The sequence below is a fragment of the Microtus oregoni genome, unplaced genomic scaffold (assembly GCF_018167655.1).
Source record: "Microtus oregoni isolate MIOR12 unplaced genomic scaffold, Mior012 000002F_ref0000024, whole genome shotgun sequence".
Lineage (NCBI taxonomy): Eukaryota > Metazoa > Chordata > Mammalia > Rodentia > Cricetidae > Microtus > Microtus oregoni.
The window spans coordinates 61,744,497-61,769,734 of NW_024543061.1; the positions used below are offsets into that span (position 1 = coordinate 61,744,497).

The window sequence follows — 25,238 nt, forward strand, 5'->3', positions numbered from 1 at the left end:
CAGAGGAAGCAAGATATGACTGCCTCACTGATAAAAGGTACCAAGCCATGTGGCTAACACAGACAAGAATTATGGGTTAATGTAAGTTATAAGAGTTAATAAGAAGCCTGAGCTAATAGGCCAACCTATTTATAATTAATGTAGGCCTTGTGTGTTTCTTTGGGATTGAACAACTGTAAGACTGGGCAGGACAAAAACCTCTATCAGCAACCAACAAAAATTTGTTCCACCAGGCACTCTGAACTACTTGGTTGTTTTATATATTGTGTCCCTTGCTTCTGCCCCATGTCAACCAGGCATAGTGTCCTTCAAGCTCCAGTGGAGTACCACCTGTTGGGCCAGCATGTTCTAATGTCTGAGCGCAGTGTGGACAGCCTTCATCTGTGCTCTTAGCATACCATGCTTATATGGAAATGCTAACCCCTGATGCTGCAGAATAATCTTTTTGAATACCTTTTGTATACCCTGATTTACTGAACTCCGTAAGTCTAATTCTAGAGCTGAATACCCTGAGTATCATATAAAAAGGTTCGAATGAAAGGTTTTAGTCTTTGTTTGGCTTGACTTCACCGTGAGTCAGCTCTGCTTTAGATGCTGGGACCACAACACAACACTTCAGGGATGGGGTGGGAGTCAGAGGTACAGCACTGAAGTGGAAAGCCTGACCATCCATCTCTAGCACTGCAGAAACAAAGCCAAACAGAATACCAGACCAAGGTTTCTCATGAATAAATGAACAAATAAATAGCACATAAAAGAACTTGGAGGAAGAGGTACCTTGAGAATGACAGTGACTAGAATCCTCATAGGGCTAGCAGACAGTAGAGGAAGTAAGACATTTTTCTCTTGATTTTAGTCTCTTTCTTTGAGACAGGGTTGAGGGTAGCCTAGGCTAGTTTAGACTTGCTTTGAAGGCAAGGCTGACCTTGAGCTTCTGAGTCCCCAGCTTTTACCTCCCCTGTTCTGGCATCTTCCCAGTGCTAAGATTACAGTAACTGTGTCTTTCTGGGTGCAGGAGATCAAATCCAGATTTCCCTGCATTCTATGCAAGCAATCCAGCAAGTGAGCTGCAGCCCCTGCCCCCTTACTTTGCTCTTCAGTGAAAGACAGGTGAGATAAATTTACAACAAAGTGGGTTTTATTTCCCTGTAGAAGATTCTTTGGATAATTAGAATTGGTCAAATTAGACACTGGCTTGCTCAATCACGATGGTTCAGGGCTGTAACTAGAAAGAGATCAGATAATGGCCAAAGTCCCCCAGGTGTGTCCTAGAAGGCATTCCTAGAGGGTATGAGGCTGATCTTGTAGGCATCTAGACCACGAAGTCAAAATGCATGTCAAAATTTTACCCGTGTCCCCTCCCCATGGCGGCATTCTTTCCCACCCTCACAATGTTTCAGTGATTTAATGCAGAACCCTGCTCCTTTCCAAGGTCTTCTCTTATCACCAGCTCTATTGCTCATAAACTGGCCTAAAAGTCAACCCAGAGGCAGCCTGCATCGGCTCCTGGCCCAGCGCTAGCAAGCCAACCAGCCAGGGACAACAAGAAAGAGACTGGTAGATATTTCATCTGGGGATTGGAGTGACGCCATTTCCAGAGTGGGGAATCATCCTTTTCTCTCAAAGTAATCAATTCATTGGAAAATTCAACAAGGAGGAAGTTAATCTAGTATTCCTTAGTATATCATTTTCTAGTTCTTGTAGCTACTGAAAGGCAGGGTGATATAGAAAACTGCCCAAGTATTCGGTGACTGTAACAGCAGGCTGGGGTTCACTATGCCAAAGCCCAGATACCAGTGCATGGCAACCAATGAAACATGAAAGGTTTCTTTCTTGTCTTGTTTTCAAAACAAACAAAAAATACTCACTCATTGACATTGGTGAGTTTCCCGACAGACTTCTTTCCTACCACAACCCCTTTAAAATTGCATTTATTTATTTATTTGTCTTGGTTGCCCACTTGCACACCTGGTGCCCTCAAAGGCCACGAGAAGGCCCCTGGAAATGGAGTTACACACAGTTGTGAAGCTGCTGATTGGGTGCTGGGGTTGAAACCTGGTCCTCTGGAAGAGCAGTTGGTGCTCTTAATTGCGGGGCCATCTCTCCACCCCCCCCCCTTTTAAAATCCCATTTGGAGCGCATACGTTATCACTGCTCCACCTTTCTGGAGGACAGCTTGTGGAAGTTGGTCAGTTCTCCCCTTCCAGGAATCAAACTCAGGTAATCAGACTTGATGAAAAACATCTTTACCCACTGAGCCATCTCTCTGGGTTTTGTTTTTGTATTTTTTTATTAATTCTTTGAAAATTTTTATACAATGTACTTCAAATATATTCATGCCCTTTAACTTTCCCCCTTACAGCCTTTTCATATCTCCTATCCTTTCTCATCCAACTTTGAGGTTGCTTTTTTTTTTTCTTCTTTCTCCATCAAGTCCAGTTTGCGCTGCCCAACTGGTCCTGGGATTGGGGCCTGCTCGGTGTGTCCACCAAGGGCACAGCATCAGAGAAAGCTGACTCTCCCAGCAGCTAGAAAATGCTAGCGGTGGGGTTGCACGCCCACCTTCTCCCGTCTCTGCTGGGACTCTGTCGGACTGAAGATTGTACATGTTTGGGGCATGTTGTCACAATCACTGTGAGTTCATGTGTATATACCGTGTCGCGTCTAGAAAACAGTTCCCTAAAGATTACCACCGTCACAGGCTTTCGCAGCCTTGCTGCCCCTTCTTGGGGTACGATATGAATGTCTGTCTTAGGGATGAGCATGGTCTTTTGAGGGGTCCCAGCTGACTGTTATCTGCTGCAAGGGATTTTCTTATGGGTTTGCTTTCGTTTGAGACAGGGTCTCTTCTATTCCTTGGAATTCTCCTGGCCTCCGAATTTGATAGGTAGCTGAAGATGTCCTTGAACTTCTGATCCTCCTGTCTCTATCTCCTGAGTACTGGGATTACATGCCTGCACCTACGTAAGTGCTCACTTTGGGCTTTTTTCTATTAGATTACTAGTTGAGCCAATGAACTCCTGGATATAAAGAGAAAATTAGGATGGGAGACCTAGAGACGCCGAGTCTAAATCCTAGCTTTTCCATGGAAAAGAGCAAGAAATGCTTAGCAGGGCTTGTGGGGTGAACTCAATGGCGAGACACAGGTGTAGTATGTTTCATCCTCAGAACTACCCAGGACGAGAAAATGCTGAGCAGTTTTGCAGGCCTTTCTCATTCACTCAGCCAGTGGGCTTCACCTAGAGCTATCGCAGAGGAGCGGTGATGATTTTTCATTCGTTTTGTCTGTTGGATTACCACTGATGACCCGACCAGTACCTTCTGTGGATGACGCGGTAACTACAAAGGCGTAGGAAGGATTGCCACTAGGCAATGCTACTCTGTGCCAAAAGCTCTGGGGGTTGAGATATATACAGATACTCTGCCTTAATGAATAAATTAGTGGTATTGTTTTATTTGTTTTTATGTGTGAGTTTTTGACTGCTTGTATATATGTGTACCAGAAGGCCAGAATAAGGCTTAGAATCTCCTGGAACTGGAATTAGAGGCCATCATGAGCCACCATGATGTGCTGGGAATCAAACCTACATTCTCCACAAGAGCAACAGATGTTCTTAATCACCGAGCAATCTCTCTAGCCCCACCAATATATTTTTTTTACAGTTCACCATCCAACCTTTACCTGGAATTAGGTTTCGAATGTGTGCATGGGATGTGTTCTACAGGATGAGGATGAGCTGGCACTGTTTCTCAATTGCTGAGTGCTAGCCTGGTACGCTCAATGTTCTGGATTCCATCACCAGCACTTGGGGCGGGGAGGGGCAAGGGGGGCAGAAGGGGGGATGGACACGTGGGAGAAAACCAAAGAGACAAAATTGGCACCCAAAACAGAGATACTTTCAGAATTCCTAACGTTAGTAGCAAGTATGAAGTCTGAAATTTTCTGTTTTACAACATTAATTAAAACATTTGATAATTCTATTCCAGGTGGTGGTGATGCATACTTTTAATTCCAGTACTTGGGAAGCAGAAGCAGGCAAATCTCTAACTTCAAGGCCAGCCTGGGCTCCAGAGCAAGTTTCAGGACTGCCAGGACTGAGCACAGAAACCCTGTCTCAGAAAAACAAAACAAAATAAAACAACAACAACAACAACAAAAAACATTTGATAACTACTATTGTTTGCCTCTGCAGGGAGAGGCCATCATATCAGAATCTCTTTAGGTCTACCATATTAGCAAATGCTCACACTGTGATATTCAGAAAGACAACCAAAAGTCTGTCTACATTTTCTGGGCTTGTCTTTGTCTTCTGGTTAACCACCTAAATTTCTTTCTTTCTTTCTTTCTTACTTTCTTTCTTTCTTCTTTTCTTCTTCTTTTTTTTTTTTTTTTTTTTTTGGTTTTTCGAGACAGGGTTTCTCTGTGGTTTTGGAACCTGTCCTGGAACTAGCTCTGTAGACCAGGCTGGTCTCGAACTCACAGAGATTCGCCTGCCTCTGCCTCTCGAGTGCTGGGATTAAAGACGTGCACCACCACCACCACCCAGCCAACCATCTAAATTTCATACCTCAATCATGACAGTTATGGCCCCAGCCTTTGCTTTTCTCAGCAGTACATCTCTTCCCCTTAAATTCCCTATTTCTTTTAAGTTTTCAATTATTCAAAGGCAAGATCCTGAAGGCTCTGTTTCATTGACCGAGTAAGGTGGGAGGCCACAGGTAAGGCTTTACTGACTTTCAAGAGGAAAGGGGGTGGTGGAGCTTAGCTCAGCAGCAGTCTTTGTGTTTGTTTTTAGTGTGCCCAAGGCCCAATACCACCAAAGCTAGTACTACTGCTAAGAGACAAAGCAAGGCATGGTGGGTGGTATATGCCTAAGAATCCTAGCGCCAGGAAATAGAGGCAGGAAGATCAAGAGTTCAAAGTCATCTTCAGCTACCTTGTGAGACAAAGGCCAGGCTAGCCTAGATGAGGCTGTTTTTAATAAAGTCAGGAAAAGCTGGGCATGGGGGTGCACACCTTTAATCCCCTGGACTCTGGAGGCAGGGGCCGGCAGATCTCTGAGTTCCAGGCCAGCCTGGTCTACAGAGTGAGTTTCAGAACAGGATTCAAAGCTACACAAAGAAACCCTGTCTGGAAAAAACCAAACTAAATAAATAAATAAGCAACAACAACAACTAATGATGATGATGATGATATGAAATAAAAAATAAAAATAATGAAGTTTGGGGCTGGAGTGATGGCCCAGGGGGTAAGAGCACTTGCGGCTTTTGCAGAGGACAGGGGTTCAGTTTCTAGCGTTCACCTAATAACTTCTGCCCATCCAGTTCCAGGGAATCTAATTCCCTCTGTTGGCCTGCACACAGTATACATATATACATGTAGTTAAACACTCATACCCGTAAATAAAAATAAAAATATAAAAATAAATTAGGAAAGAAGAGATGGCTCAGCAACTAAAAAATGTGTATCACTCTTTCAGAGGCCCAGAGTTCCAGGCCAGCACCTTTGCGGGGTGGCTCACAACTATCTGCAATTCAAACTCTAGGGCAGTGATCCTCAATGCTGTGACCCTTTAACAGAATTCCTCATGCTGTGGTGACCCCCAACAATAAAATTATTTTCATTGCTGCTTCATAACTAATTTTGCTACTGTTATGAATTGAGATGTAAGGGGCTGGAGAGATGGCTCAGTGGTTAAGAGCACTGGCTATTCTTTCAGAGGACCCGATTTCATTCCCAGCACCCACAAGGCAGCTCACAACTGTCTGTAACTCCAGTTCCAGGCCCCCTGACATCTGTGGCAAAACACCAATGCACATAAAATGAAAATAAATAAACGAATCATGACGTAAATATCTGATATGTGGGATATCTGATATGTGATCCTTGTGAAAGGGTGGGGCCCCACAGGTCAAGGACCGCTGCTCTAGGGGTCTGACGCTGCTGCTCTCTGGGGGCGCACGCGCAGCACAAACCACACAGACTATATGCACAAGCACATACGCATAATTTTTAAAGGTAAATCTTTAAACCAGGATTGGGCGGATCTCTGAGTTTGAGGCCCGGCTGGTCTACAGAAGTGAGCTCCAGGACAGCCAGGGCTACAAAGAGAAATCCTGTCTCAAAAATAAGTTAAAAACAATTATTTATAAAAATGAAATATTAATTCTTTTTATATGATCTGAAGAGTAAAGTATTTACCCAGCACATACATACAAGGTCCTGGGATCAAACCCTACCACTGAAAACACAACTATCTCATTTGTTTCACTAACAATTGTTCCTCTTTTGCGGTTTTTTTTTTTTTTTCAGTGATAAAACATTGGCTGAAAACAATTGGGGAGGGGTACTTATTTACTTCACAGGTTATTGAGGAAGTCAAGTAGGGAAGCCTGGGGCAGGAGCTGTCGCACATTTCAAAGAGGAAGATTGTTACTGACTTCCTCCCCAGGGCTTTCTCAAATTGTTTCCACCTGGCTGTCCTGGAACCAGTCGGTGGTGGCCCACGCCTTTAATCCCAGCACTCAGGAGGCAGAAGCAGGCAGATCTCTGTGAGTTCGAGACCAGCCTGGTCTACAGAGCTAGTTCGAGGACAGGAACCAAAAGCTACGGAGAAACCCTGTCTCGAAAAATCCAAAAAAAAAAAAAGAAAAGAAAAGAAAAAAGAAAAAAGTGTGCACCACCACCGCCTGGCTACTCAGCTTGCTTTCTTATACAACCCAGACTACTAGCTCACCCACATCAATCTTTTTTTTTTTTTTTTTTTTTTTTTTTTTGGTTTTTCGCGGCAGGGTTTCTATGTGGTTTTGGAGCCTGTCCTGGAACTAGCTCTTGTAGACCAGGCTGGTCTCGAACTCACAGAGATCTGCCTGCCTCTGCCTCCCATGTGCTGGGATTAAAGGCGTGTGCCACCACTGCCTGGCCCACATCAATCATTGATCAAGAAAATGGCCCCAGCTAGTCATAGGGTTGCTTGTCTCTAATCCCAGCACTCGAGAGGCAGAGATCTCTGTGAGTTTGAGACCAGTCTGGTCTATAGAGAGAGTTCAAGGCCAGTCAGAATTACATAGAGAGACAATGTCTTAGAAAGAAAGGAAGGAAAGAAGGAAGGAAAAAAGGAAGGAAAAAAGGAAGGAAGAGAAAGAAAGACTCACAGGTTTGCCTAAAGGCCAGTCTGGTAGAAGAAATCCCTCAGTTCAAGGTGTCTCTTTCTAGGTGACTAAGTTTGTGTCAGGTTGAGAGATACTAACCAGCACAAATTGTTTTTTTTAATATTTATTTATTATGTATACAGTGTTCTTCCTCCATGTATGCCCACACGCGAGAAGAGGGCACCAGATCTCATTACAGATGGTTGTGAACCACCATGTGGTTGCTGGGACTTGAACTCAGGACCTCTGGAAGAGCAGCCAGTGCTCTTAACCTCTGAGCCATCTCTCCAGCCCCCTAACCAGCACAAATTGTAAAGGCAAATAAATTGGTGAATAGTGGTGGTATTAATTATTGAGAAACTGCAATATAACATCTAAGCCCACATTTAGTGCTAAACCTATAATTAGAACCCATATTTTCTCTCTCTCTCTCTCTTTTTTTTTTTTTTTTTTTGAGACAGGGTCTCAAGCAGCCAAGACTACCCTTGAATTTATTATATAAGAAAGGTGAGCTTCTCATCTTACCTCCACCACCAGGTTTTACAAGATGCTGGCACATTTGGCTTGTGGCAGTGTGTGCGGGGAGTGGGGGTACTGATACAAGTGATCTTGTTTTTCTTAGGATGGTCTTTTTGTTTGTTTTCTGTTTTTCGAGATAGGGTTTCTCTGTGTAGTCCTGGCTGTTGTGGAACTCACTTGCTCAGGAAACCAGGCTGGGCTAGAACTCACAGAGATCACCTGCCTCTGCCTTCCCAGTGATGGGATTAAAAGCATGTGCCACTACCACCCAATTCCCTTGGCTGATCTTAAATTTGTGTAAATATCACTCTAAGGTTAAAAATTGTTTTCCAGATTATCAGTGTTGAATTCAGTGAAAATATACATCTTTCTTCTTCCTTTTTTTTTTTTCCTTTTAAATAGGGTATTGCTGGGCAATGGTGGTGCATGCCTTTAATCCTAGCACTCCAAGGTGGAGACAGATAGAACTCTGTGAGTTCGAGGCTAGCTTGGTCTACAGAGCGAGTTTCACGAGAATCATAGCTACACAGAGAAACCCTGTCTCAAACAATAAAATAGGGTCTTATACTGCCAAGGCTAGTTTTGAATTCCTGATCCTTCAGCCTCTACCTCCCAAGTACTGACATGTGCTAACATTCCTGGTTTAAGTTTTTGTTTGTTTGATTTTTCAGTTTTCTTTGTGTGTGTGTGTAGGGGCGCGGGCATGCAGGGTTTCACCATGTAGGCTTGCCTGACCTGGAGCTTGCTATATAAGCAGAATTTTCTACTTAAATGTAGAACATTTTTCAATATTGAATAAAATGAATCTGAAGCAACTTGAGCCTGGCTAAGGAGTTTCAGGCCGAATGTATATCACCCTGGACACTTCTCCAACTAACGTAATGTGACTTTTAAATTGGCCTCAAATGTATCTGGTCTCTTTGCCTCTGTTTCCCAAGTGCTGAAAATAAAGGAATACACCACCACGTTCATTTTTTTCAATGCTTTTACTTCTTTGCATTTGTGTATGTACATGTTTACTTGGGGGGTGTACTTGCACCATGTGTGTGGAAGTTGACACCATGCCTGGCTCTAACATGGGTGCTACGTGGGTGCTGGGTATCAAACTCAGGTGCTCAGATTGGAGTATTGAGCTCTTCAGCCGCTTTACCAGCTGAACCCTCTCATCCAGCACATATTCTTTTTTCTTCTTCTTCTTCTTCTTCTTCTTCTTCTTCTTCTTCTTCTTCTTCTCTTCTTCTTCTCCTCCTCCTCCTCCTCCTCCTCCTTCTCCTCCTCCTCCTCCTCCTTCTCTTGCTTTTATTTCTTTAAGATATGTTTTTCTGTGTAGCTCTGACTGTCCTGGAACTCACTCTGTAGACCAGGCTGGTCACAAACTCAGAGATCTGTCTGCCTCTGCCTCTGCCTCCTGAGTGTTGAGATCAAATGCATGGACCACCACTGGCCAGTTCCGACCTCTGTCTGAAAGTTCTAACAGTCAAATGGATTTCTCACCAATTCTGACTCAACTCTGGGGGCTGGAGAGTCCTTGCTACTCTGCCAAGGAAGTGGAGCGGAAGTTCTCAACCTGTGGGTGATGACCCTTTCACAGGGGTCTCCTAACATCATTAAACACAGATGTTTACATTATAATTCCAAATAGTAGCAAACTCATAGTTACCATGTAGCAACGAAAATAATCTTATGGTTGAGGGTCACTACAACATGAGGAATTATATAAAAGGGCCTCAGCATTAGGAAGGTTGAGAACACTGGATTAGAAAGATGGCTTAATGGTTAAGAGAGTTTACTGCCATATCAGAGACTCGGTTTCAGTTCCCAGCACCCACACTCTGCGGCTGCTAACTGCATGGCTCCACAGGTACCTCCCTACGTGTCAGACACTCTTACAAACATGCATGCTATGTGTAGATGCATAAATTAAAATAAAATAAGTCCTCATCTTTCTCAAGCCAGTCTCTTGTAAACCTTCCAGCTCACTCCAGTCTCCTGAACTCACGCCCGGAAGGAGCAATTAGATTAGACCTACTCCCCCTTCCTCCTCTTTTTGTTTGTTTATTTATTTATTTATTTTATTTTTATTTTTTTTAAAGATTTATTTATTTATTATGTATACAACATTCTGCCTCGATGTATGCCCACACGCCAGAGGGGGCCAGATCTCAGTACAGATGGTTGTGAACCACCATGTGGTTGCTGGGACTTGAACTTAGGACCTCTGGAAGAGCAGCCAGTGCTCTTAACCTCTGAGCCATCTCTCCAGCCCCTGTTTTTTTAGATAGGTTCCTACTACATAACCCAAACTGTCCTGGAATTTGAGATCCTCCTGCCTTAACTTCACAATTGCCTCGATTACAGGCATGCAACTGTATCCAGTTTCCGAAGTGATGGAGACTGAATTGAGGGCCATGTTCATGTTAAGTAAGCATTCTACCAACTGAACTACATCCCCAACATGGGACTAGGTTACTTCTTCAGGACTGTAAATACTACAGACACTGGAGTACACTTGGGAGTTCACACTACCTTACCAACTTACTATTTATCAATATAATTAGAAACTTCTCTAGGCCAGATGCAGAATTTTCTACCTAAATGTACATTTCAGTCTTGAATGAAATGCATCAGAAGCAACTCGGGCCTGGTTAAGGAGTTTGAGGACAAATGTATACGACCCTGGACCCTTCGTCAGCCAAAGTAACATGACCTTTAAACTGAGTAGGGGTGATCTGAGGCCAAAGGAATGACACAAGGAGCTAAAATAATTAAAAGGAAAGTTGGAGAAATTAAGAATCACAGATCCTTTGAGACGAGATTAAGGAGAGAACTCATTAAGATTCACCAGCTTCTGAATGGCACTGGGAATTGAGACGCTACAAAGCTATTTGACCTGGTGTCAAGAACAAGAGGAGATGGCACAATGAGATAGCTGGTGCTGGAGATTCCAGGAGTTCAGAGAGGAATTCTGGAGCAGAGAAGCAGACACAGGGACTTAGCACTCCAGGGCCAGGGCGGAGAGGGCTAGCTTTCAGCTGTAGTTTGTGGAAGACAAAGTAGCAGGCAACAAAATCAGATCAGGATGCTATTTTATTCTTCTTCAGTGCCAAGTGTGGGGTGCAGGGCTTCATGCTTGCACCCCAGCCTTCCTGATGAGGATTGCAGTCTTGAATCAAAGAGGGGCAGGCACGTGGAAGAAAGGATGTCAACACCCTTTTGACTCTCACCCATCAAGTACTAAGCTCGGCGACCTTTAAAATAATCTATCATTGTGTGTGGTATTAAAACAGTGTTTGGAGGCAGTGGTAGCGCCCTTGTCTAGCATGACCGAGGCCCTGGATTCCAGCCCTAGTAGCATCAAAGGAAAGCAAGTACAGTTGACTGTCAGATATGGCCTACTCTGGGACAGGCATGGTGGCACATGCCTTTAATCCCCGCACTTGGGAGGCTGAGAGGCAGGCAGATTTCTGTGAGTTTGAGGGTAGCCTGGTCTACAGAGTGAATTCCAGGACATCTAGAGGTACATAGTGAGACCCTATCTTAAAAAAAAAAAAAGAAAAGAAAAGAAATACAAATAATAAAAGGAAAAGAAAGAAAAGAAAAAAGTTTTAGGAGCTGGAGAGATGGCTCAGTGTTTAAGAACACTGGCTGTTCTTCCAGAGGACATGGGTTCAAGTCCCAGAACATGCAAGTTTACACCTGTCTGTAACTCCAGTTACAGGGCTTCTGAAACTTTCATACAGACATATATGCAGGCAGAATACCAATGGACATAAAAAGAAATTATATATTTAAAAAAAGGTACTGCCCACTCTGGCCCAGGCTGTTTGAACCCTGAGCCCAGAAAGCAGGAGCAGCTCCAGTGTACAGCAGTTGGCTGTGCACAGAAGACGGCAAGAGCCAGGAGTCTTTGTCAGACAGGTCAGGAGGACTTTTGTTCTGCTTTGGTTAAAGAATTTTTTAACATTTAATGAACTCCCTATGTGATTTCAAGCAGGCAGGACAGCTGGACCTCCCACCAGCCCCGTGACCTTCTCTGGGCTTCTGCTGAAGGGTTTCGCCTTCTTCTTCTTTTGTTTTTTGTTTTGGTTTTTTTGAGACAGGGTTTCTCTGTGTAGCCCTGACTGTCCTGGAACTCATTCTGTGGACCAGGCTGATTTCAAACTCAGAGATCTACCCGCCTCTGCCTCCCAAGTGCTGGGATTAAATGTGTGCGGCCACCACCCTGCTGAGAGTTTGGCCTTCTTGATGACAGGCTGCTTGTGCACTTTTTCTTCCTCCAGGGCTCTGTAGACGCAGGATTGCACCACACTGGAGACAGGAGCCACTAGCTCATGGCAGCATTTGCCCTGTCTAGTCACTGACCAGTGTCCACAGCTTATCAAGAAGCTCTGATTCCTCTTCTCATGGTAATCCCTCATACCAACCTTCCAGACTAACCTGGGTGGTATTTGTGGGAATGGATGCTGTGGTGAGGCAGGCCACAAGTATTACCACAAGCCCCACTGCCCCCCGCCCCATCTCCTAAGAACTTTGGGTGCTTGCCAATGAGGCCCTGGTAGCTCGCAGGGTCCTGAAGTTCCCAGGTTTTCTGCAGGTGTGGACTGCATGGTGGCAGCTGAAAGGAAAGGGCACAAACTTCCAGCCCTGAGGCCAACATGTAGATCTGCTCCTGTCACCCTGGTCTCAATCAGTCTTGCAGAAATTAGCCACTGGAAGCCTGCTGAGGCTTACAAATGCCACGGTTCATGGGAACTGAAAGCCATCTAACGTGTGTGTGTGTATATGTATGTGTGTATATATAGTTGGGCTACTTCCTGCCACCCAGCTCCCGACCACTGGCTAGCTTTACCCAAAATAATTACATGGAAACTGTATTCATTTAAACACTGCCTGGCCCATTAGTTTCAGCCTCTTATTGGTTAACTCTTACATTTTGATTGACCTTCCTACATCAGTTGTGTGTGTGAGGGCCTTGAGTGTGCCACAGCAGATGTGTGGAGATCAGAGGACACCCTGCAGGAGTCGCTTTCTCTCCTTTTACCATGTTGGCTCTGGGGATGGACCTCGGGTCATCAGGCAAAGCAGTAAGTGCTTTTACCTGCTGAGTTGTGTGTCTGACTCTCCACTTTACCTTTAGTGAATAAATTACATTTATTTACTGTGTATGTGAGGATGGTGTTGTGTGTGACACAGCATGTATGGAAGATAATTTGGGAGTCAGTTCTCTCCTCCACCAGCACTTTCTGGAAAGAAACCAAGGTTAAGAGGTTTGCCAAGCTCTTTTACCAGTTGAGCCATCTGCACAGCCCTTCCACCTTTTTTTTTTTTTTTTTGGTAAAAGTTTCTCTTTGAACCTGGTGCTTGCTATCTCAAATAGACCAACTCAGCAGAAAGCCCCTAGGACCCACTTGTCTCTCCCTCCCCAATGCTGGATTATAGGTATGTGCCGTTGTCATACCTGGTATTTACCTGGTTCTAGGGATCTGAACTTACTCGGTAGACAAGGCTGGCCTTGAACTCACAGAGATCTGCCTGCCTCTGCTTCCCAAGTGCTGGGATTAAAGGTGTGCGCCACCACTGCCAGGCTGAGACCTAGTCTTAAACAAGAAGAACAACAAAACAATGGAAATGAAGCTTCTTGGTCCCTGCCTATAATTCTAACACTCAGGAGGTGGAGACAGGAGGATCAGAAGTTCATGTCAGCCTTAGCTAGACATCGAATTGGAGACCACCCTGGTATTATACCCTGTGTGAAGCACTCTTCCCCAATAACAACCAAGTAACCCACAAATAAAAGTTCAAGGCCATGTTTAACTACAGAGGCTCTGTCTGAGAAAGAAGAAAAAGAATACACTACCCAGGGCTCAGTGGATAAAGGAGCTCTTTTGTCATGCAGGAAGACCCAGGTTTAGTCCTCAGGACTCTCATGGTAGGAGAGAACTGACTTCTATGGGTTGTCCTTTACCTCCATCCATGTACATGTGCACACATGTTCACACACATGCACACTTACACATGTAATAAATATTAAAAAATTAAAGGAATATACTTAGAACAGGGGGCACAGATAAGGAAATGGTATATCTGGGCAGTGGTGGCACATGCCTTTAATCCCAGCACTCGGGAGGCAGAGGCAGACAGATCTCTGTGAGTTCGAGGCCAGCCTGGTCTACAAGAGAGAGTTCCAGGACAGTCAGGGCTAGGAAAGAAACAGGGCATGGCTCATTGGTAGGCCACTTGACTTGCCCGGTTTTAACAGGATCCTTGGGCTTCCTTTTCTCTTTTATTTTGGAGACAGGCTCTCAGGTAAACCGGGCAGGTCTGGAATTTACTATATAGCAGATGGTGATTTTGAACTCCTGATTCTCTTACCTTCACTTCTGAGATTACAGGGTATACCACCCCTTCCAGGGAAAGAAGGAATTTTTTTTTTTTTTTTCTGAGACAGGGTTTCACTAAGTAGCCTTAATTGGCCTGGAGCTCCTCGCTTCAATTAGGCTGGCCTTGAAATCACAGACATCTGCCTGCTGTGTAATAGTTTCCCTGAGACTGACCCATTCTATCCCATAGGGAAGCTCCTCAAACAGGAAGTTAAACAGCTCAAAAGAGCTTGAGGAAGTCCCTAAGACTAACCAGATTCACTAGGCCCTTCCCTGCCAAAGTAAGCAATAACTTCGGAGAGTCTTTCTCAAACTGAGCTGAGCTGCAAAGACTCTCAGACAAGACAAACTGCGAAGAAAACTCTGAGACCAGACCAGCTGTTTGGGAGAAATGGAAACCGGCTGGCTGAGCTGCATGGAGGAGGTTTAGACCAATTGAGTATCTTGTAAAGGACACTCACTCTCCACCCTGTTGAGCCACCTGGAGGCTGTGCTCCGGGTTCCCACCTTTATGAGCTGTCACCCATGCTAGGGTAGGCTTTGGTGAAGCAGCTGTCTCTGAGTCATGTTTGCTCCTGTAAGTAACCTGAATAAAACTCATTGGTCACCAAGCCGGACTTTGGTCTGTCGTGGGCTCTCTATCTAGGGTAAGTAGACAAGTGTGTTGAATCTCCTTAGAAAAGCTTTGTCACACAACACGACCCACCTCTGCCTCCTAGGTGCTGGAATTAAAAGTATGCACCACCAAGAGCTGCCAAAAAATGAAAATTTAATTAGAAAAATTATTACTGATAGCCGAGCAATGGTTAAGTGTGCTTTTCATCTAGCATGCTGGAGGCAGAGGCAGGTGGATCTCTGTGAATTCAAGGTCAGCCTGGTCTACAGAGTAAATTCTGGGACAGCCAAGGCTACACAGATAAACCCTGTCTCAAAATACAAAAAAAAAAGTTTATTAGTGAGGTGTTTTTTGTTTTTCTAAGACAGGATTTCTTTTCATTTCTTTTTCTTTTGGTTTATCAAGACAGGGTTTCTCTGTAGCTTTGGAACCTGTCCTGGACCTAGCTCTCATAGACCAGCCTTGAACTCACAAAGATCTGCCTGCCTTTGTCTCCTGAGCTGGGATTAAAGGCGTGTACCACCACTGCGTGGACCAAGTCCCGATTTCTTTGTGTCGTCCCAGCTATCCTGGAACTAGCTTTGTAGACCAGGCTGGCCTCAAACTCATAGGTCCACCTTCCTCTGTCTCCAGAGTGCTAGGAAAAAAGGCATGGACCACTGACAAGCTGCTTTCTTTTTTTGTAGTGTTGATGATGTAATCCAGGGCCTGGTAGGTGAATGGGATTGGGCCACATCCTTAAACCTAGGGTTTGTTTGTTTTGCTTTGAGACAGTATCTCATTATAAAGCCCTGGCTGGCCTGTAGCTCACTATGTAGACCAGATTACCCTCAAAATCAGAGATCTGCCTGCCTCTACCTACCAAGTACTGGGATTAAAGGCATGTTCCATCATGTCCCACAACCTTAGGTTTTTATATCTCAGTCTTTAATGTTGAATATAAGTTGATAGAGAAGCATCCAGGCAGCATATGGCAAAATGACGCCAGAGCTGGGAGAGATGTGGGAAGTTTGCTGAGAAAAGTCTATGGCCTACATTGTTGTGAGTGAGTGGGTCCCATGACTGAGAGCAGAAAGGTACTAGAAGGCTGCAGGCAGGCTCCTATGCTCAGCTTTTCTCAGCTTCTTGATGGTATATTCCATCAAATACATCCTCATTACACGAATGGTGAATATCAGGGAGGATTTCCTCAAAAAGTCTAGTTGAGAAGAAAAGACAACTCCAATAACAAGAGCAAGCAACTACAAAATCAGTAAGAGAAAGCCACAAGAGCTTGGTAAGTGAATGGGATGCGCGCAATCTCTTGTGTAAGAGTAGCTAAATTAGGGTGTTTCAGGAACGCAACATCAAGGAAGCGCTTTGAACACTTCCCGCTTAGAAGTCAAGTTGTAAGTAGTCTTCGCAGGCAGTTGAAAGGTGATCGGTGGATCCTCTTTTGATCATGCCTTGCTGGAGTCAGTTCTCTCCTTCTAGCATGGAGATGGAACTCACTCAGGTCACCAGGGCTTGGTGGCAAGCACCTTTATTCCTTGAGCCATTTTGTGGCACTTTTTCCCCCCCTCTGTGTAGCTCTGGATGTTCTGGAATTAGTTCTGTAGACCAGCCTGAACTCAAACTCAGATCTGCTTGCCTCCGTCTCCCGGTGCTGGGATTAAAGACCTACACCACCGATGCCCAGCCCTATTTTGTTTTTGAAACAGAATCTCATGTGGTCCAGGCTAGCCTTAAATTTGTTCTGTGTAATAGAGGTTGAACTTGAACTTGTGATTCTCGGGCCTTTACCTCCTAAGTGTTAACATTAAAGGCATGTCCCACTATGTCTTTTTCTATGTGTGTGGGTGTTCATTTGTGCCAGGTCACATGCGTGGTGTTTGGTTCTCTTTCCACCATGTGGGTGGGACTCAAACTCAGGTTATCAGGCCCAATTTCCCATTTAATGGAAAATACGCAGGGAGAAGAGGTTATGTAAATAAAGTTGTAGAGAATATGAGAGAATTATTTCCAGGTACCATAAGGGTCACTTGAGGTTAGAGGCACTGGCTCCAGTAAAAAGAGCTAGACCGAGACATGGTTCAGGAAGATGCAAACCCCCACGATCAGAGGGAGAAACTGGGCTATGCCAGAACAAAACAGGAGTTGCAACTCCACTCAGAAACAAGGGAAAAGTCAAAGAGGGCAAAGGTTCAAAGATTCGCACAGGGGTCATTAGTCTAGATTCTAGATGAGTTCAGAAAACAGGTCCAGAGCAGGGAAGCACAAGGGGAAAGGGGAACCAAATGTTCAGAGCAGGGGCAAAGATCCCGGGTTAGCAATTCCAAGAAGCAGAAGTTCAAATGGAAGTAAAGTCTAGTCCAATCGGTCAGACCCAAGGCATTTTCAGTTCCTTCACTCTTAGAGCCTGGGTGGGATCCAGACTGCAGGTAGAGGTTGGGGTGGAACTGTGGGTGGTAAAGAGGCAGAGAAGGAAGCAGGCCCAAACCACAGAGCCATACTAAACCAGAGTTAAATAATGACAACATCCTATGGCTGATGTGCAAATCATGTGAACCCATTTGGGACACTCAAGTAGACCCTGGCTTCAGAGGCCAATCCACCCTGAGCAGGAGACCATGTCTGACCCCTATGAGGGTGGAAGAGCAACATTTCCAGCTTCAGAACCGCTCTGCTGACTTTCATGACTTTTGTCAGGTGTGGCTGGTGAAAAGGGGAGGCTACAATGGGGGAGTGTGAGTGTCAAGAGCATTCAAGTACCACAGTGATTACTGAGTAGCCTATAGCACGAATAATAAATGCTCAGAGACCGATACTGGGATTCAAGCTAAAGATCAGAAAAGCAAAGCAGTAAGCCACTAGAGAGACCTTTTACCTCTACCTATCTTCAGAACAAATGGGCAAAGATCCTGTCTTCAGGAATCCTCAGACTCCACACTCCAGTGAGTTCCCGCCTCTTCACTTTTATAATCCTCTCTCCAAGCCACATCACTCCTGTCTCCACCTTCCTAGAGCTGGGATTAAAGGTGTGTGACTCCAAAATACCGGGACTAAAGGTGTGAACCATCACCACCTGGATCTGTTTCTGATTGAGTTTGTGTACCCCAGGATAGCCTTGAACCCACGGGAATTTGTCTGCCTTGGTCTCCCAAATCCTGGGATTAAAGGCTTGTGCCACCACTCCCTGTACGGCTGACTAGTATGGTTGCTTTGCCCTCTGATCTTCAGGCAAGCTTTATTTATTAAAACACAAATAATATAACCATGATAGTAGCCAAATCTTTTACCTTTCTGCTTCCTGATACTGCTAACGCTGGACAGTAGTGCCAACTGAGATGTCAATAAGGTTAGATGATGATAAAAGATAAAAACAGAGCCTAGTGGTCGTGGCCCACGCCTTTAATTCCAGCACTCGGGAGTTCAGTGGATTTCTGAGTTTGAGGCCAGCCGGGTGGACAAATTAAGTTCCAGGACAGCCAGGGCTACACAGATGAAAGACAGAGAGCTGGTTGGTAGAGTCTGGGCTTTATGAACTCCTTTTCAAAGGAAAAAGGTGTGGCACAGGAGTTCAGAGAAAGCCAAGCCTGGAGGCTGACGATTAAGGCAGAGTGCCTAGAGTTTGAGGCCAGCCTGGGCTACAGAGCAGAAACCTTGTCACAAATAATAACAACAACAAAAAACCCAAAACCCGAGGCATCTACGGAGTAGCTGAGCTTTAGAAGCAAAGCAACCAACCAACCCTAAAAATCCAGATACCGTTTAGTTTGGGGTTGCTAAACCCTACCTGTAGGGCAGTGCTTGGGAAGATAAAGTAATTTAAGATTAGTTGGTTCACAAGATTGACTTGAAATAGCTTGGGAATTTAGGTTATTAAAATGGTCAGAATAGGTGAGGGTGGGGAAGGTGGAATTAATTACCCAGTCACCCGACTTCTACAAATATCTCATCAACTCGTTCCTCATCCTTGCTTTAATTCTGCCCAGCTTGTGCCTATCGCTCAGTAGCACGTCAGGGGGGCAGTGTTTCGTGAGAAGCGGCGTTAAGAACCAGGCAGGACTCGGAGACTTGAGAACTGCCCAAGCGCAATGACCAATACAATTGTAGTTCTTCCAAACTTCTGGGTTGTTTTTGGAGGTGATTCCCCCCTTCCGGTTTAGCAGAATTCCGACGCCCTACACGGCACCCTTCCACCCCAGTACATTCCCTTAGCCTGGGCAGGTCTCCACCCCCACCCGGACACACGTCCCTGAGTCCCGAGCCTCTTTCCCCATCCCCCCGCCTCTGAGCCACATTGTGAGCGCTCGCGCCCGAAGCAAGGCTACGGCGAGGGCAGTCGCAGGGCTCCAAGCCAGTCCCCTCTAGTGCGGCTGCACGTGTCCGTTCCCTGGGGTGGGGGAAATTGCTCTTCCCGCTAGGCTGCTGATTGGTGCCTCCCCCCCCCCTCCACCCTTCCCGCCACACACTCTACCCTCCAGCCGACACCGTTCCAGCCTAGCCAGCCCCGCCACCCTCTTCCCTGGGGAGAAGAGGAGGCACTCGGAGCGCTTCTGGAAGTACCGTTCTCCGATGGAATAAAAGCGCTCGAGAACAGGTGGAAAGCGCTTCGTTCCCCGGAGCCGCCCGCTCGTAGCGTGGCCAGCCAGCCCACTCGCTCGCCCGCACCACCCTCTGCCGCGCTCCTAACTGAAACCCCACACGTGCGCACGCCTGGAGCTAGCCCCCAGCCGGAGCACCACCCAGCGGGCCCTTTAAAAGGACTCGACCACTGAGGCCGCGTGGGGGTGGGAGAGACCCTTATTGTCCTCTGTCGCCAAAGTCGCCCAACTCCCCGGCCCCAAACACCTGCACCGCAGAGCGCTTCCCCCCCTACCCGCCCGCCTGCCGGCAGCGCGCGGCCCCCTCCGTGTCACGCGCGGCCCCTCCCGGGAGGGCGCGGCTGGCCCGCTCCCCCTCCCCCCCCGCCCCGGTGCAGCTGTCCGCGCCGGGGTGGGGGCGGGGTTGTTGTTGTGGTGCGCGCCGGCCCCGCCCCCTCCTCGTGGGCGGCCCCTCCCCCAGGCCTCCTCCGGGCCCCCTCCCCACCCCCAGCCCCATCTGTTTTCCTCCGCGCTGAGTGGATTATATTGTATGGGACTAGGGGCGGCCGCACGGCCGCGGCGGGACGGGGCGAGCGCGCGGCCCCCGCCGGCTGCCCGAGCAGCGGCCGCTTCAGTGACTCGGCCCGCCGCCCCCCGCCCGGCGCGCCTCAGCTTGTGCTCACGCCGAGCGGCGGGAGCCGCCGCGCGCTGAGAGGCGCTGCCCGCGGCCGGAGTCGGAGCGGGGGAGAGCGGGCGGGCGAGCGGGCGAGCGCGGCGGGGAGATGTGCCCGGAGGAGGGCGGCGCGGCCGGGCTGGGCGAGCTCCGCTCCTGGTGGGAAGTCCCGGCCATCGCGCACTTCTGCTCGCTCTTTCGCACGGCGTTCCGCCTGCCCGACTTCGAGATTGAGGTGAGTGGCGGGCGCTGCGCCCTTTCTCCGCGCTTCTCCGCGGGGAGTCGCGGGCCGCCGACTTGGCGCGGAGTGCGGGCGGCGAGGGGGCTCGGCGGCGGGCACGAGGCTGGCGACCGGCACGGGCTCCCCGCGGCCCCGCGCGCTCTCGCAGGCGGGGGTCGAGGCAGCTTTTGTCGGCGCGGGACCCCGGGGCTCTCCCGGGACTTCTGGGCCGGCCCGAGGGCGAGAGTGCGCGCGCGCTCCCCGCGGGAGCTGTTCGGACGGGGACGGGGTGCGGGCGCACGAGCGGGGGGCCGCTGCGGCCGGGCGGGAGTGGCCCCGGGCAGGGTCGGCGGTGCTCGGGAGACGCTCGCCCGGGGCGCACTTGGCCGACTGGCGGAGGCCCGTAACTCTCGGCTCTTTCAGTCAACTTCGGGCAGGCGGGGATGGGGCCTGGGCTTGGGGCGTTCTCCTTGTGGCACCGCCTGGCGCTCACCGTCGCTCGGGACGCCGAGGCTGTAGAGGGAAAGTTTGGGTACCCCCCCCCCCAAAAAAACCCAGCTCCTCTTCTGAGGAACGTGCAGTGCAGCTCTTCGGGTAGCTCGCTCTCTGAGTTGATTTCGCCACCATTATTCCCCCGGGCGAGCGAGGGAAGGGATGGCTTTCTGGCCGGGCCGAAGGTGCTTTGTGATAACTGGACTAAAATTGGAGGGTCCTAGCGGCAAGGACAGTGGCGGGAGTGTGGGAAACGGAATGTGTAACACGGCCCAAAGCAGCCGCAGCATCTCATCTTTATTTTTTTGGATGGAGGTGTGAAATAAATGATTGGTTGGCAGGTTGAGTTGCTTTCTTTCCTATGGTAATCTGTGTTGTGACTTAACCACCTTTTCTTGGGACAAAGGTACACGGAACTCTCGGTCAGTTTATTGTTTTCAGTTTTGTGGATGGCTTTACAATTGAAGTAGTCGAGATTAAAGTAATTTAATTGGAAGTTCTGACCGTTGTGATTGCCTCTCCACCCCCATGAACTTTGCTGTTAATTTGTTGACTCCTGGGGTCCTTGCACACCTTTATTTTTAAAGTCAGCTGTGTTTGCAGAAATATTATTTGCTTCTCCTATGAATGAAGCGTGGGAACTTGATCTTGTTGCGGACTTAGGAAATCGGAAAGCTAAAATGGTCCCAAGAGCTGGGTTAGGAGAATGAAAAGGACTGTAGATTGAAACTAGGTCCGCTCGTTGGCTTTTGGAGGTACTTTTAAACAATGCGAGTAGGTTGGTAGGATTCTTGAGTTCTTCAGGTCATGGACTTCTCCACGTTGTACGAAAAATTCACGAACCCTCAAAATAATTTGTTTACAAACTTTGAACATGGATGTAACGAACATTTTTGTGATGAAATTTTGTAGTGAAATCGGACTACAAAGACCAACGATTTGGGAATCTTAACGGGGAAGGAATACTTAACGCTTGTGATGTCCTGTGTTTCCTTTTAGTTGGTGGGAAATCCTGAGCAGTGTAATTAAATCCTGCTGCTCAAAATGGTGGCCGCCCTGTGTGGGGCACTGCTTGTGACAGTGCCTGTTGGGTGCTGGTAAACCTGTCCTCAGCCCTTTTCTTCATTAAGAAGAAGTAAGTAGATGTGCCGGATTACAGATTGAGTGCATTTGAAGAACACTGCCGTTGGGGGGAAAAATGCCACCTTTAAAAGTCCTTGTTTACCCATTTTGTTGATGGAAAAGTAGAGGAAACTCATTTTGCTTTAATTATTCTCACTATATTTAGAGTAACTTCTTAATTTCTATCCTAAGTAGTAAACGTGAGGTTTCTCAGTGTTAAATGGCCTAATTTCTCTAGGCAATGTAAGCTCTTACTGTCCTTTAGATGGTCTACATGACATGGTGTCTTTTAATTCTAGTTGTTAAAAAAATTTATGTTAGCCGGGCAGTGGTGGCGAATGCCTTTAATACCAGCACTCAGGAGGCAGAGGCAGGTGGATCTCTGTGAGTTCGAGACCAGCCTGGTCTACAGAGCTAGTTCCAGGACAGGCTCCAAAGCCACAGAGAAACCCTGTCTCGAAAAAAAACCAAAAAACCCACAAAATAACAATAATAATAATAACAAAAATAGTAATAATAATGTTGTATGGGTGTGTCTGTGTCAGGGAGTTTTGTGGAGATCAGAGGACAATTTGAGGAAATTGATTCTCTCCCTCTTATGAGAGCCCAGGAATCGAACTCAGGTTGTCTGGCGAGGTCCCATTTTCCTTCACAGGGAGCCTTAGCCCCTTTCTCTGATCTAGTGTTTCTTGAAACAGAAGAGACCCTCTTGTCAGTTAAAAGTTTGCGTATGCGCTATCTTAAAAACATTCAACCACGTTAATATCCTTTTTTTTCTTTTTTTTGGTTTTTTGAGGCAGGGTTTCTCTGTGGTTTTGGAGCCTGTCCTGGAACTAGCTCTTGTAGACCAGGCTGGTCTCGAACTCACAGAGATCCGCCTGCCTCTGCCTCCCAAGTGCTGGGATTAAAGGCGTGCGCCACCACCGCCCGGCCCACGTTAATATCCTGATTCCAACATTTACCCACTTTAAATACTACCAAACATTTCTCCCCTCCCCTATGGAGAAGATTAGTGAGTGTGTAATAAATGGTAATGACTATCTCCTCCTGTACCTGTAGTTCCTATATTTAATTTAGGGTTTTGAATAGTTATAAAAAAGATGAACATCCGCCCGGCCCACGTTAATATCCTGATTCCAACATTTACCCACTTTAAATACTACCAAACATTTCTCCCCTCCCCTATGGAGAAGATTAGTGAGTGTGTAATAAATGGTAATGACTATCTCCTCCTGTACCTGTAGTTCCTATATTTAATTTAGGGTTTTGAATAGTTATAAAAAAGATGAACTATCTAAAATTCTTATTCTCTAAGAAATTTGGCCCATCAACAATGCAGACAGAATTCCCCAAAGACACCATCAGTAAATTTGTTTTTGGTTTTCTTAGGTGATTTGAAACACATCAACTAGTTTATTAGTTAGACTTACAGTGCAGTGTTAGACTTTCTTTTAAAGTAAGAACATACCAGTGATGAGCTGTATGTACGTGGTGGGCACGTGGGAAATCTCTGTAGTTCTATTACACTTTTTTTTTTTTTTTTTTTTTTTTTTTTGGTTTTTCGAGACAGGGTTTCTCTGTGGCTTTGGAGCCTGTCCTGGAACTAGCTCTGTAGACCAGGCTGGTCTCGAACTCACAGAGATCCGCCTGCCTCTGCCTCTCTATTACACTTTGAAATGCTAGAAATAAGGAATATAAACTACCGAACAGTCAGAGTTGGACATCATTCCTTTAGAAAGCCAATTTTTAGTTGTATGAAAGATCGAATTTTTACCCTTTCCTCCCAGGCTGAATCCTTGGATTTATAGAAAATTTAGGAAGCAGAATCCTTAAGGATGTGGTTTCTATCAAAAGTGAAGCTAGCCGGGCGGTGGTGGCGCACGCCTTTAATCCCAGCACTCGGGAGGCAGAGGCAGGCGGATCTCTGTGAGTTCGAGGCCAGCCTGGTCTACAAGAGCTAGTTCCAGGACAGGCTCCAAAACCACAGAGAAACCCTGTCTCGGAAAAACTGAAAAAAAAAAAGTGAAGCTAATCTCTGAGCTAGGTGAAAGGCTCCAGGATTCTTGCTGCTATTCTGTAAGAGGTCGAGACCTCTCAGAGACTAGTCCCTAAAGTGGGGGTGTTTTTATTTTTGCATGTAAAAATAGTTTTGTACTATTAATTAATCTTTTTTTTTTTTTTTTTTTTGGTTTTTCGAGACAGGGTTTCTCTGTGGTTTTGGAGCCTGTCCTGGAACTAGCTCTTGTAGACCAGGCTGGCCTCGAACTCACAGAGATCCACTGGCCTCTGCCTCCCGAGATCATTTCTTTAAAAGAGTCAACATACTTGACTTCAGTGTGTGTAGGGGGTAGTGCTGGGGATTGAACTCAGGGTTTTATACACGCTAGGCAGGTACTGTGTCACTGAACAGTCTTTCCCAGCCCTTTTTTTCTTTCTATTCCTTTTGGGTTTCTTAGGACAGGGTTTCTGTGTTGCCCTGGCTATCTTGGAATTCACTGTGTAGACCAGGCTGGCCTGAACTCAGAGATCCACTTGCCTCTGCCTCCCTAGTGCTGGGATTAAAGGTATGCACCACCACCACCTGACATTTTCTGATTTTAAAAACTACACGAACATTATATAGAGCTTAAGTTTTTGAAAAATACAAATAAAAGAGTTAAAATAACTCAAGTCCCCAAATGGGGGAAAGCTGGTAACATAAAATGAAAAATCTTCTGTTACTGTGTTTAGAAAGTCCTGTATTCCAGATAGGTTTGTGCTAGCTTTTTCAGAAGAGGCTAGAATGTAGTTAGACTTTAATAGGTTAGAGATATTGCATTCAGTATTTAATTATCATTAAACATTTATTATATGTTACTTTTTTGATGTAATGGCACTGAACCCAGGGTTCTAACACATGCTAGGGACTAAACTACAACCCTGCCTAGTCCTTATTTTTTAAGAGTCTCACTCTGGGCCAGGCAGTGTTGGCGCATACCTTTAGTCCCAGCACTTGGGAGACAGATGCAGGTGGATCTCTGTGAGTTCCACGCCAGCCTGGTCTACCCAGTGAGTTCTAGGACAGGCTCCAAAGCTACACAGAGAAACCCTGCAGCCAAGGTTGGTGAAGAGCTTCTCTAGTATTTTGGGATATAGACATGAACCATCTAGTCATCAAAACTGCTCATACTTGGTCTCCTTGGCCATATTAGCTGATAATAGAATCCAGTTATATATGATTTAGTAAAAGCCAAATGTTTTGTATTTAATATTGTAGTGGATTAGTTGAGTTTATATTGATTTGAAACAAAGATATTTGAGCTTTTTGAAGATTTGATGTTTGTTCCAAATTGAAGTAAGGCAACATGGAACGGAATGATTTTCCATAACCTTATAGAGCAGTGGTTCTCAACCTGTGGGTCCCGACTCTTGGGGTTGAATGAACCTTTCACTGGAGTCTCCTAAGACCATTGAAAAACACAGACATTTACACTACAGTTATGAAGTAGCAACAAATAAT

General features: G+C 46.3%; 1 protein-coding gene across 5 annotated transcripts in view; it reads left to right on the top strand.

Moving 5' to 3' along the window:
- The first annotated feature begins 19,781 nt into the window (after positions 1 to 19,781).
- Positions 19,782 to 25,238, top strand: part of LOC121433858 (cat eye syndrome critical region protein 2 homolog) — a 118,926-nt gene continuing 113,469 nt past the window's right edge. For all 5 annotated transcript variants that reach the window (XM_041632520.1, XM_041632528.1, XM_041632551.1 and 2 more), the window contains exon 1: positions 19,782 to 20,140. In XM_041632520.1, coding sequence (XP_041488454.1) covers positions 20,015 to 20,140 — 126 coding nt within the window. In that variant the 5' untranslated portion in view covers positions 19,782 to 20,014. The remainder of the gene's footprint in view (positions 20,141 to 25,238) is intronic.